The 13,358-nt window shown below is 34.4% G+C and overlaps 1 protein-coding gene across 1 annotated transcript; it reads left to right on the forward strand.

Annotated features, from left to right (window-relative positions):
* The first annotated feature begins 1,980 nt into the window (after nt 1-1,980).
* Nucleotides 1,981-12,271, forward strand: LOC128208961 (nuclease EXOG, mitochondrial-like). The gene is made up of 6 exons (XM_052912756.1): nt 1,981-2,155; nt 6,678-6,845; nt 7,671-7,810; nt 8,030-8,131; nt 8,908-8,997; nt 10,517-12,271. Exons 1-6 carry the CDS (start codon nt 1,987-1,989, stop codon nt 10,964-10,966), a joined length of 1,119 nt encoding a protein of 372 aa, XP_052768716.1. The 5' UTR covers nt 1,981-1,986; the 3' UTR covers nt 10,967-12,271.
* The last annotated feature ends 1,087 nt before the right edge of the window (nt 12,272-13,358 follow it).

Below are 13,358 nucleotides of genomic sequence, written 5' to 3' on the forward strand. Positions count from 1 at the left end.
ATGCACTACAATAATGAATATGTATATTAATAGTAATGATATTCCATTAAACATGGATATGGAAAAAAGATTCTTTGACAGTGCAAGATAAGATAAATCCAGACATAGTCAGAGTCTTCAGTTAACTTGGATGTGTTCCATTTGTTTCATCCATATACTTAAAATTTGTCTTGTAACTACATGTATTTTTATGAGGTTAAGTGGTGAGTAATCAACCATTTTCTTATTTGGGGATAGTTTGTATTTATGTTGACACTATGTGTACCTTCATTCTCTTCATTTTTCTGTACGAAACAAGACCAAATGAGTCATTTTAGTTTAACCATTTTAAACTGTATTTATTATACTCTTTATTGAATACCCATTCGTAAATTATCAAACATTTTAACAAATTTAAATGTGTTGTTATTTTGATTATATTGTATTGGTGTCATAGGGTACATGTACATGTCCATTCCTAGCCTTCAAGATAAAACAGATATATTTTTTGTTGTAAAATGTGTTCTTTATGCATATACATATAGAGTGGCTACAGAGAACTCAACATTTTTCTTACAAAATATCTAAGGGTTTCCCTGCATGTGATTGCTACATTCAGTGTACCTCTTGTTATATAATACATTATATATGATCAATAAAACAGATTAAGAACCAAAGCTGTTGCTAAATACTTTTTAAAAGCTGTATATGTACAAGACAATACTGAGACTGTATAGACACCAATGTTTGTCCTAACTTGAAAATGTATAGATTCCAATGATTGCCTTCAGTTGAGGCTGTATAGATTCCAATGTTTGTCTTCAATTGAGGCTGTATAGATTCCAATGTTTATCTTAAGGCGAGGCTGTATAGATTCCAATGTTTGTCTTAAGCTGTGGCTGTATAGATTCTAATGTTTTTCTTCAGTTGAGGCTGTATAGATTCTAATGTTTGTCTTAAGCTGAGGCTGTATAGATTCTAATGTTTGCCTTCAGTTGAGGCTGTTCAGTTGAGACTGTATAGATTCAAATGTTTGTCTTCAGTTGAGGCTGTATAGATTCTAATGTGTGTCTTCAGTTGAGGCTGTATAGATTCTAATGTTTGCCTTCAGTTGAGGCTGTATAGATTCTAATGTTTGTCTTAAGCTGAGGCTGTATAGATTCTAATGTTTGCCTTCAGTTGAGGCTGTATAGATTCTAATGTTTGCCTTCAGTTGAGGCTGTTCAGTTGAGACTGTATAGATTCAAATGTTTGTCTTCAGTTGAGGCTGTATAGATTCCAATGTTTGTCTTAAGCTGAGGCTGTATAGATTCTAATGTTTGTCTTCAGTTGAGGCTGTATAGATTCCAATGTTTGTCTTAAGTTGAGGCTGTATAGATTCTAATGTTTGCCTTCAGTTGAGGCTGTATAGATTCCAATGTTTGTCTTAAGCTGAGGCTGTATAGATTCAAATGTTTGTTTTCAGTTGAGGCCGTATAGATTCCAATGTTTGTCTTCAGTTGAGGCTGAATAACGTTCAATGTTTGTCCAAATTTTGGGCTTTATTGAATCCAAGATCTCTCAAATTTGAAACTGTTTAGATTCCAATATCTGTCTTAATATGAAGCTGTATACAGTGCAATGTTAGTGCTACGTTGGAGTTGAAAAGAGTCCATTGTCTGTCCTACGCTGTAGCTGTATAGATTCCAATGTCGATCGAACTTAGGAACAGTGAGATATAATTGTTTATTTCCTTGCAAAGTATTTATTTTATTTAAAATTGTCATCTTTTGTCTTAATTATTATCTGAAATCTCAAAAAATGTGGATAAAGAAATTTTCATATATTTTACGACACTTCAATGGGGGTGTATAGATTCCAGTGGTCAGACCGTGAGCGTGTATAGAATATAACGCCGACCATTTTCCCAGCTTTTGTCACGCGTGTCGATATTCAGCGCGCAAAAGCCGGAAACCACAAAAACCGAAGGTATCCGTATGAACATAAACATGTGCACAGCTGTCAAAAATGTCAGCAAAAGCGCGTTTTGCAAGTTACTTTCGAAATCCTATTTTCCTAAGAGGGTTTGGCTATGGAGGCATATTTACTGCAACTCTTTCTTTTTATGGTTTTGTGTTTGACAACTGGCGTTCACAGAAGAAGAAGGAAAAAGATGCAGAAGAACAGTTGAAAATCGGTATTTAACTAAAAAATAGTAAAATACGAAAAATATTTCTCGCCTGAATTGCGAAATAAATTGTTGTATTGTTGGGCCAAAATGAAACAATCCTAATAACGAAAAAACTTTTTTTTTTACATCGTCCTTGTCTGTCGTCCAGCGTCTGTTGTCTGTCATCCGCCCTTCGGCATCAACAATTGGTTTAGTTCTGGCTTCCATAACTTTAATGTTGATATTTATTTTTTTGATGTTTACAACACATCCAAAAAGGTAATATATAACGTGTTCGCTGAAGTTCTTTAGCTACAATTGGTTATAATCATCGTCTTCTCCTAAACCGCTAGGACAATTTTAATGAAACTTCATAGGAATGATCCTTGGTTGGTGCTTTTTCAAAATTGTTCAAAGAAATGAATTCAATGCAGAACTCTGGTTGCCATGGCAACCTAAAGGAAAAACATCAATAATTAGTTATAATAATCATCTCCTAAACCGCTAGGACAATTTTAATGAAACTTCATAGGAATGATCCTTGGTAGGTGCATTCAGGGTTCGAATTTAACTTTGAGGAGCACTCGCAAAATTTTGCGAGTGCTTTTTGAGACATCTCGCAAACTAAAAAATCAACTTGCAATTTTATTATTTTCTTTATTCCCTTATAATATTGTCTAATTAAAGTAAATACTAGTATTTACAACTAAGACATATTATAAATATTAAAAGAATCCATCTTGAGTGACTCGACTACTATAAATTGTAGTTGGCTTTTTTCTTTTGGGGGGAGGGGGGGTACAGATGACTCATCGGATGCTGGCCGCTTTTTGATAACAAAGCTGTCCAATAATTTGACATTGTTCACTTTGAGGGAACTGGGGAAGACGTTACTAATGTTGTTAGAACTTGTGTCCAACCCATTTGCTTTTTGTGTACTCTATATTATTGTTGTTAATACCGATTTTGTTGAAAGAAAAAAGGCAATAAAATATGTTTAAATCACTTTGAGGGGGGTATATTTACCCTCGCCATCGGGTAATTCCCATTCGGTGAGAACGCTACAGATTTCATTAACTGATTAAGTCTATAAGTATTAAAAAACAATAACAGTATAAATTTAGAATAAATAAAAGCAACAGAAAATGTAGCGTGGATGCTTTGGACTATAAAATATATCGTCTATTCACTTTGACAGTTGAGCTGATATATTCAAAGGTTGATGGGGTTTAAGTATAGTGCGCGAAAGCGCTAAATTTAGCCAATGATTGAGCTGGGTGATAACGTCATGTCAACTCATTTGTTTTCACTTTGTATTATGCACGCCTCGGAGCATCCCCGGAAAGATTCGAGATAAAACTCGGCCTTTTCCGTATTTGTTCTATTTTTGAAAACTTACTAGAGCGTGACTCCATATTGTCGTCTCTTAACTGGTAGTGTAAACATGCCACTTATAGGTTGTTTACAATCGACTTCGTAGCAAAGTTAAGTTCATGTTTATTCTACTTTCCTTTTAACATTTTGTGGTCTAGAAAAAAAACACTCGCAAAATTTTGCGAGCATGAATAAAAGTCACTCGCAATTTGCAAATGCCGCTCGCATTTTGCGAGTATGCGAGTCTAAATTCGAACCCTGGCATTTTCAAAATGGTTTAAAGAAATGAATTCAATGCAAAACTCTGGTTGCCATGGCAACCTAAAGGAAAAACATCAACAATTGGTTATACGGTAATTATCATCTTCTCCCAAACCGCTTGGACAATTTTAATGAAACTTCATAGGAGTGATCCTTGATTGGTGCTTTTTCAAAATTGTTTAAAGAAATGAATTCCATGCAGAACTCTGGTTGCCATGTGCAAGCAATTTAACATAGTTTTTTCAGTATGCAGGCAATTGAGCAAAGTCCTGTCATTGTGCCGGCAACTGAAAAAAGTCCTGTCAGTGTGCAGGTATCTGTATCAAGTGCTGTGAGTGTGCAGTCAATTATCAAGTCCTGTCAGTATGCAGGCAACTAAACAAAGTCCTGTCAGTGTACAGGCAATCACCAAGTCCTGTCAGTGTGCAGGAAACTGTGAGAAGTCCTGTCAGTGTGCAGGCAATTGTGACAAGTCCTGTCAGTGATTATTCAGGCAACATGTTTGACCAGTATGTTTTTCAATATTCTTTGACAACAAATATCAAGCTATATTGATTAAAATGGTTATACTCGTTTTCTCATGTGAGCAATTTAGGACCATCATGGCCCTCTTGTTTTTTTTAAGCTTGAATTACCCTACCCCCTATTTCAGATTTTTTTTTATAAAAACATCACCCGAAAGACAAGAAAAATCTTGTATTTCATTATTTTTTTTCAACGTTTTGGTAATAATTTGATATCAGAGTAAAAAGTAATATATTTGCTTTCAGAATTGATACATTAAAATGAGTACATCAACATACTATGAACGTACTTCCGTCTATAACAGAGTGTTATACTATGAACGCACAACCGCCTACAGCAGACTGTTACATTAGTATTAATTTGTAAGTCAAAGTGGCATAGTCGAGCGCGCTGTCTTACGATGGCTCTTGTATTTTTCAAAGTATGTATTTGACATCACCGTTTTGTGATACAAGCACAGAATACCCTATTTAAGTGTAAAGACCATCAGTCCTCGACCATGGCAGTTGCAATCTCATGTTTCTAGCTTGCTTCCAGTTGCAGTGAAAAGGTTGTTGTTGAAATGCATCCAGTTTGGTCTCTGCAATCACGAGCAGATCTGAAAGTTTATCATCACGAAATAATGTGTATGGGCATAATAATTGTGTAAGGTTAGATAACCAGCCATGTCTTCTCAGACTCTCCAGAGTTTTGATGTTTGAATTGGCAAAAACTGTATTTATAGTGTCTGCTATCCAAATTTGTCTTATACACCTATAATAACCAAATTTGCTGTCCTAAAAATGGGCAAATGTAATTGAGTTAGTTAATGCTCTTGTTTTAATGCCATTTTTAGTCCCTAGGGCAAGAGCTATATGTTTCATGCACCAGGGATTGAACCTAGTGAGTGACCTTGCTCCTGAAGCAAACACTTGAAATGTTCATAATGAGAGTGGTTTAGCTGTATACTGCTACATGCATAATCATTTTTAATTTCAGGTCTTTTATGACTTTTGTTTCCAACATAAATCATGTATATTTTAGTTCACAAGAAAAATGAGATATTATTTGCCAAAAAAGTATCAAAGACCTTCCATGTCAAATTTCAATTGATTTGGACCATAAATAAATGAGTTGAATCACTTTGAATCTTTTAACAATTTGAAACTGAATTGTTTCTTGCAAGAAATGAGCTTTTTCAATGTCCAGTAACAGTTTAACAAGTATGATTTTACAAATTGCTCAATTGGCTTTGATAGTGACTTAACCATGTCTTAAGTTGAACATAGTATGGTTCATTTAAGTATTAAATGAACAAAACATTTTTATATCATTTTTAGCTCTACTGGCCAAAGGCCAGAAGAGCTTATGCGATGGTAATGTGTACGTAGTATGTGCATCCGTGCGTCCATGCGGTCGTGCGTTCGTGCGTCTGTGTACAGTATATAGATATCCATTAGAGCTTGGTTCCCTTTGAAAACCAGCCAGATCCGTCCATAAATGCCTAGATTATGGGCCATGAAAGTTTTAAAGAAATGCTTTCTATTTTTAGCCAGGTCTGCATGAGCGAATTCTATTTTTAGCCAAGTTTACATGTACATGTAAATTCAAGTCTAGAGTTAAGGGAGACAATTTGCAAGTCTAGGATTTTGAGAGACAATTTGCTTTTTGCTTCTGCAGTTGATTTTGTGAATTACTCTGCCTTGTTCTTGTTGAAAGCCCAAAGGCCATTTTTTAGCTTTAAGTTCTGTAGTTTGCACATTCATCTTAACAAAATTGGTTGTGAATGTTTAAGTTATGCACCTGGTGTCATTACTGGCCACACCCAGGGTTCACAGGTTTGGTAAACATAAATCTGGAAAGGTTTGAAAATCTTTTTGTGTGTTCGTGCATCCATCTCAGCACAACTGATTGTGAATGTTTGTTCAAATTGATCAATGTTGTCCTAGGATGCCCTTGACTTTGACCAACTTTTTTTAACTTTTAAAACTACAGAAATTTTTACTATGAGTACAGTTTTGAAAGCATTTTTTTTTGTCAGATGACTTTTACTTGGCACATATCAAAATAGTTCATGCAACTAATCTGCTTACAATACTTTCTGGGCTCAGATGTTGAACGTGCTACGTTTTCAGGTAACCCAAACACAAAACATAAAGTATATGTCTGTTGCCTTTTACCCATACATACATGCTCTGGATTGGTATGACCACAAAAGCCATGCCAGTAGAGCATAGGCCCTTTTGGGCCTCTTGTTTAACACAATTTTACCCATGTATATACTTTTAATCATAAACATCCAGCTTTGAGTTATACTTTAAGAGATGGAAAAAATACCCTATAACTATTTCAGTTCAAATACTTGTTTATGTCAGTGTGCAAGTGTTAAAGCTTACCTTCACAATTTCAGCTTTTGAAGATGGCGACAAAGTGACCAGAGGACAGAGCATATTGAAGTATGGGAGTCCCGAGATGGGCAATGGGGTTCGGTACTACAGTAATTTTGCCCTTGTGTACGACCAACAGAAAAGAACACCAGCATGGGTTGCCGAGCAAATTACGGCAAATCTTTTGAAAGGTTTGGATTATGATTTTATTTTCAGTGATAAACCAAAAATGTTGATGAGTTAAAAGGATGGGGTTGTGGGGCAGGAAAAGTTGTTAGTATTCTATCATATTTGGGCATTCATGTTAAACAATAAATTACGTCTGGTGTGGCGCTAGATCCTGTAACCCTCGGGACACTAGCATGAACCTTTCCTGACCTAGTAGTTAAAATGGCGGCTGCTTCTCACCTGGGCACTCTACAGCGATGCACATAAATTTTCTCATTTCATTTAATAGAAATCACTGTCTATAGATCAGTTGATATAGATTTTTTTACCTTAAGTTAGAATAAAATTCTTCAGTTTACTCATTTATCATTTATCTTTAGATCAAACAAGAAAAATATAGCCTAAAACATATAAACATGAGTTAAGTAGATTATTTTAAACTGATATATTCCCTGAGGAATAATTACAATAATTTTGATGATAAGTCTCTTGTTTCAACAGCCATCTACATATTTTATGTTTAAAAGCTGCATTCTCACAAATTGACAGTTGACTTTTATTTTATTTTTTTTGTCTCAGAATCAGCTCATTTTGGGATCAATGCCTTCATTTTAGTCATGAGATAACTCAAAATAGAACAGATCTCAATTGTTCTCAAAACTACCCAAAAAATCATTCAAACTGAAATACGATAAACTATGATCTAATATTTTGTTCACAGTCAAATATAAATGGTTTCTAGACATGTATGCAACAATTGGCTCATTCCAAGACAAAAAATAAAAAAAAGTTGTCAAAATGGTCAATCTGTGAGAGTGCAGCTTTAACTCAGAGTTCCTCATGTCCAGGCACAGCCAACAGAAAGCATTCCAAGTTCAAGCCTGACCCAGGTGTGCCTGAGATGTTTTCTGCAGAGAACTCCGACTACTGGAAGAGCGGGTGGTCTAGAGGTCACATGGCCCCAGCAGGAGATAATAAATACAATCAGGTACTTGCTTGTGAGATGAAAGCAAAAAGTTTCTTTCTGCTCCTTTCTTTAATGACACTTTCATGTTTTGATATATAGTAAAATATGAAGGCATTGATACACATAAACATGTACAGAAATTTCGTGTTAAAGACAGTCACTTGGAACAATATTAATATTATCAAGCAAATTTTGTTTTACACTGCTATAAAAATAACAGTGATTTTTTTCCTGTTTTAGGAGTCTATGAATGAGTCGTTTTACTTAAGCAACGTGGTACCGCAGAATTTAGACAACAATGCTGGATTTTGGAACCGTCTCGAGATGTACTGTAGGGACCTTGTGAGTAAATGTTGTAATTACTTTTTGAAGAAGAAAGTGGAAAGAAGAAAGTGGAGATACAAATATGATTGCCTTGGTGTTGACCGCTTCAGCATTAAACACATGATGATGTTGGCAATAATGCGCCGATTGTTCAGAACTTTACTAAAGTTAACAACATGATCAACAACATCGTTGTTACCTTTTGAACATGAAATATTTGATGATTTGCTCACTTTTTTGAAATATGAACACATACAGCTGAAACAGTTGTCTCAAATCTTGTTAGAAATACAGCAGACCACAAGTTTATCCAGTGAACTTCAAGAGCAGTAAAGATTTCAAAGTATACATTGTTAACTTTAACAAAGTTCTGACCAATCAGTCTGATATCTCTGGGTAAAATATCTGTTGATTGACTGAGGAAAAAAAATGGCAGAATGATGGAAAGTTTTTTCTAGCATACCATAATGGCATTTTGGGTGATTTCATTTTATAACTTCAAAACAAAACAAAATAACCCTTAAAAGATAATATATTGAAGGAACTTCTTGATGTATGCAGTGATTAAAAATTACAGCATGGTGAAATGTACAAAAACATGACCCTCTGGCACGCTGTTTAGCCGGTAACTCGGCAAGCTTCGTTACCAGGCAATGCAGTTGCCTCGAATTGGATTTTTCTATCCAGACCAGAAACACATGACAGATATTATTAATAATGTACATGCACATGTATTCCTGTGTCCAGAGAGTGTATGGGGGTAATAGCTGTGATTGCTCTGGTTGTTTTTGCAGACGAAAAAGTATCCATCAGTGCATGTTCTCAGTGGACCTCTGTTTATGCCCAAGGGTGAAGAGGATGGGAAGAGATATGTCAAGTATCAGGTACTGTTTATTACACTGCCAACTTAATGGTTTTAATTTCAGGAGTTTGACTAAAAATACCCTACTGTTTTCATAGAATGTTTTAAAAGAACATAGGATGTTTTGAAAAATAAGAAAGTCGAAGAACAGTAGCTGATAAATATGTAAATATTGCAAAAGCAAACTGATAGATTATAACTCTATTATCTCCTCATGATAATGATGTAATATTCTATTCATGGTATGAGGAGAAATACCATCTTAACTGCAGGCTGTAAATATTAAATTAATAACATTCAAAGTAACTTAAGGTATTAGCCACGTTATACACACTTTTATAAAAGCTTTAACCACCAACATAGTTATAATCATGGTACACCATGGGACTTTTATCCAAATTTTTTAACCGTGAATTAAAAAAGTTATTTGTGTTTTATTACGCCCACCCCTGAACTTTAAGGGCTACAAAAAGCAACATGTAACTATTTTGTCTATATTTGAAAATTTTGCATTATCAGAGATTAAGAAATAAGTATAATAGTTTCTGGTCAAATAAACTGCAGTTAACTGAAAACTAAAGTTCAAAGGAAAACAATATTGAAAGAAATGGAAAAAAAATCATTTGGATTGATCTTGTGACTTTCGGAACAGAGCAGTTGATGTTTGAAAATATATAGCAGTTTTATTAAATTCAAAAAAAGAGTTAAATATAAGGCCATCAGGTGAAAACATTTTAAGAATTTTTCATGATGTCTATTGAACATTTTAAAAGAGAATTTATGGTAGTTTACTGTCCAGTTTGGAAGAATATATTTATAATGTCAAAATTGTAACCATACATGTTTATACCTAATAAAATGCTTATAAATCAACCTTAGTCTTGTAGAAAATGATAAAGACTAGTTGAACTAAAATATGTGAAGGAACAAGAACACTAAAGTGGGCGGAATTGCCCCCCCCCCCCCCCCCCCCCCCCCCCCCGTTCAATATTTTTCTCAGTTAAAATAATTGAGATAAAATGATGTACATACCCATAAACATAAATCATGTACATAAGTACATGTAAAAAATATATAACATCTACATAAGTAAATGTAAAAATATGAACATGCTGTCTAATAAACATTAAGCTAATAAAATGATTTAAGAATTCCAAAAATAAACTAAAACACACACTTTTTTAAAATCACACAAACATACAAAACTGCTCAAGGTCTACTTTCATTAATAACCCTATTACACGAATATCTGAATATTTCAGTTCCATGTTGACAGTTTAACAAATATTTGTGAGAGAAAATCACTGAGTTTCCAAATACTACGATGTAGAAATTCCATCATTGACCTATTAATAGCGGGAAAATACATTATGTATCTAAAAATAGCAACATCCGGTACAGGCCGAAAATATGTCCTACGTTGGTCGTGATCGGCGAGTGGCGATATATGTTGATGTTACCTGAGTTGCATTACATGGCTAATACCTTAAGTTCACAAGTAGTTTACATTCATATGTTTGAACAGTGTTTCTCCATTTTAGGTGATTGGTCAGAATGGCGTTGCTGTCCCCACCCACCTATTCAAGGTCATTGTTGTTGAGGACAAGCTAGGTGAACCTGTTGCTATGGCAACTTTCATCGTTCCTAATGAACCAATCAATTTTGACCACAAGCTCACCGAATATCAGGTTCCTATGGAAACCTTAGAGGGAGTAGTGGGAATGAAAATAATTCCAAAATTGGATCGACAAATCGTAGGAGACTTGTGTGAAATAGAAGGATGTAAGCTTATGGATAGAACAGAGTTTGAGTTGTACTTTATTGGTAGGAAATTGGGAAGTGCCAACACTCTGCATCGCCTGGACAAAGTGTGGGGAGAGTTGGAGGAAAAAAAATTACAGCCTGATCAATATCTTAAAGATTTGTATAATAGGAAGTTGGTGGAACTGGGTAAAACAGAAGAGAAAACAACACAGGAAGGTGTGCGATAGTTGGCTGAAATTTTCAGACTCACTTAATTTTCTTTGCTCTGGTTTAAGCATAGGATGTTTACCTCAATGTTGGTGATAAATATGTCCATCTATATACAGCCGATTCTCTTAGATATGTTGATGGTATATTTCTGCTAGTACATGTAGTACATGTACTGCTCTCCATATCACCATGTTTTAATTTTGAGCTATTGACTGTCATGTAGTATGGAGTTTTGAAGTCAATACCTTAAAAAACATAGTTATAAAGTAACTCAATGCTATACATGTAAACAGAGATAAAGAGGACAGGAGAAAGGAACTCTCATAATGGTGTTTGTCAGGACTACCTGTGTTGAGTTGTAGCAAAAGTTGTGATAAGTAAAACAATTGTATTAATTGGGGTACATCTTATTTGAGAGTAAGAGTGCATCTTTAAATCAAAAAGTGGGGGCATTTCACATGTCCATTATAATCAACCTATTTAAGTATTTGTACAACATATTAGTATGACTTCTTATATATATTGACATGATATCATATTGACGTAAATAAGGAAGGCTGACTGAAAAAACAACAGGTTTTGTCTCATAAAGTGTTTTATAACAAGCATTTATAGATACATGTATATTTTATGGATTTATTTTTTGTCGATTTTTAGATAGACTTATAATATCTGTTATGGATATAATTTGGATTATAAATGTACAATACTGAAGACACTTCAAAAAAATCTCACCTTGAAACACATGATCAAGCTCACCCACCACTGTGTTCATTGAAGGTTTGCTTATAAAGCACCTTCATTAAACAATCAAACCTTCATTACAGTCTTATTTTTAATTATTTGTTTAACATCTGACTTTTATCTTATCGGTTTTTTGAAGGAAAAAAGTCAACGTATTGTGATAGACTTGGTGTGGTTCATTGGCTTGCCAGATCTTAAACCATAGTCATACTATTCAAATAAAACCTGTTATTAACTATGCACATGTTTAGCAGGGCCCATAACTCTGACTTTAACATTTATGGAATTATGCATCTTTTCAACTGAAAAGCCCACAACAGACGAGCATAAGCATTCCCTCCTGGTCCTCTTGTTTTCAAAATATTGTCCTGTTTAATGGCAATGAAAAAAAATGATATATTGCATCTTGGAAGTTATGGTCCATTTTTACTGGCGTCATGATTTTCTTTTATCCTTGTGTTTTCTGATCTACCACGGCTGTCTTGCTGCTCTTGGAGATGATGGCCTAGGCCCTTCCAGAAAGGACAGAATAAACTCAAATAATTAATATTTTGAAATAAAAAAAATAAAGTGTAAGCAAGCTGATTGTTGTGTTATATAGACACTCACATTTGAATTAGAAATAACTGGATTCTAGTGACACCATATTGCTGGTGAAAAAGGCATATATCTTGACTACCGGTATTTTTGGTAATAAATTTCCTCATATTCTTTTCTTCCTGAAAAGAGCTACCTAAATGGGAATTTACAGGACAAAATACATGTAGGACAAATAAACAAACTTAAATAAGGTAGGGAATGGGGCCAAATTTCTGCCAAAAATTCATTGTAAAGGCAGTTTTGTTTCTGTAGGCCAATGTAAATTATATGCTAGATTTTCTTCCAAAAGTGTTTTTAAATGGGTGTTCATGCTCTCTCTTATTGCTTAAGGGACCATATACATAGAGGATCTCAAATGATCGTTTATTTTGTATCGAATATATTAAACAAGTTCATTTTAAAACGATAAAAACGAAGGCTCATTTCCGTTCGAAATCTAGGTCAAAATTTCTTCAATACACTTCTCTTGTCATAGTGCGAAGAATTTACATTGTGTGTTATTAGGATGATTCATCTGCAGGAAAGAAAATAGCCGGACATAAAATCATTTTATTAACAATAAAAAACATAAATGTGTTTCTAGACAAACCATGAACATGATCATAACAATTTTCCTTTTAAACATGTTAATGTTATACATCGACACTGTAGGTATGAATAGTACTGGACTGATATGCAAATAAAGACCCTAGTTGAACATTTTTATTTGAGTCAATTAAATTTAAGGGGTGGCATAAAAAAAGACAAGCAGGGATGAAAATCGAGCAATTAATTCATAGTCCCCCTATGAAAACTCTTTAGGTTTGATTAGTATATAAGTTAGGTAGGTAACCATGAGTGCGCTGGTGTATCATACCTTAGAGTAAAGGTAATGTTTGTTGTACATTACAATGATAGACAAGTAACCTTTGCTGTGGAGAGCTTATTAATGACAAACATGGACATTTTAAAACCTGCTATTAAAATGTGATTAAGAAACATTCTCCATTTAAGGATGGAAAGTGAGAGGACCCAGGTTTAAATCCATGTCTAGTCTTCACAAATACTTATTGTTATTTACTACTG

This window comes from Mya arenaria, chromosome 1, assembly GCF_026914265.1.
Source record: "Mya arenaria isolate MELC-2E11 chromosome 1, ASM2691426v1".
In the NCBI taxonomy this organism is placed as follows: domain Eukaryota; kingdom Metazoa; phylum Mollusca; class Bivalvia; order Myida; family Myidae; genus Mya; species Mya arenaria.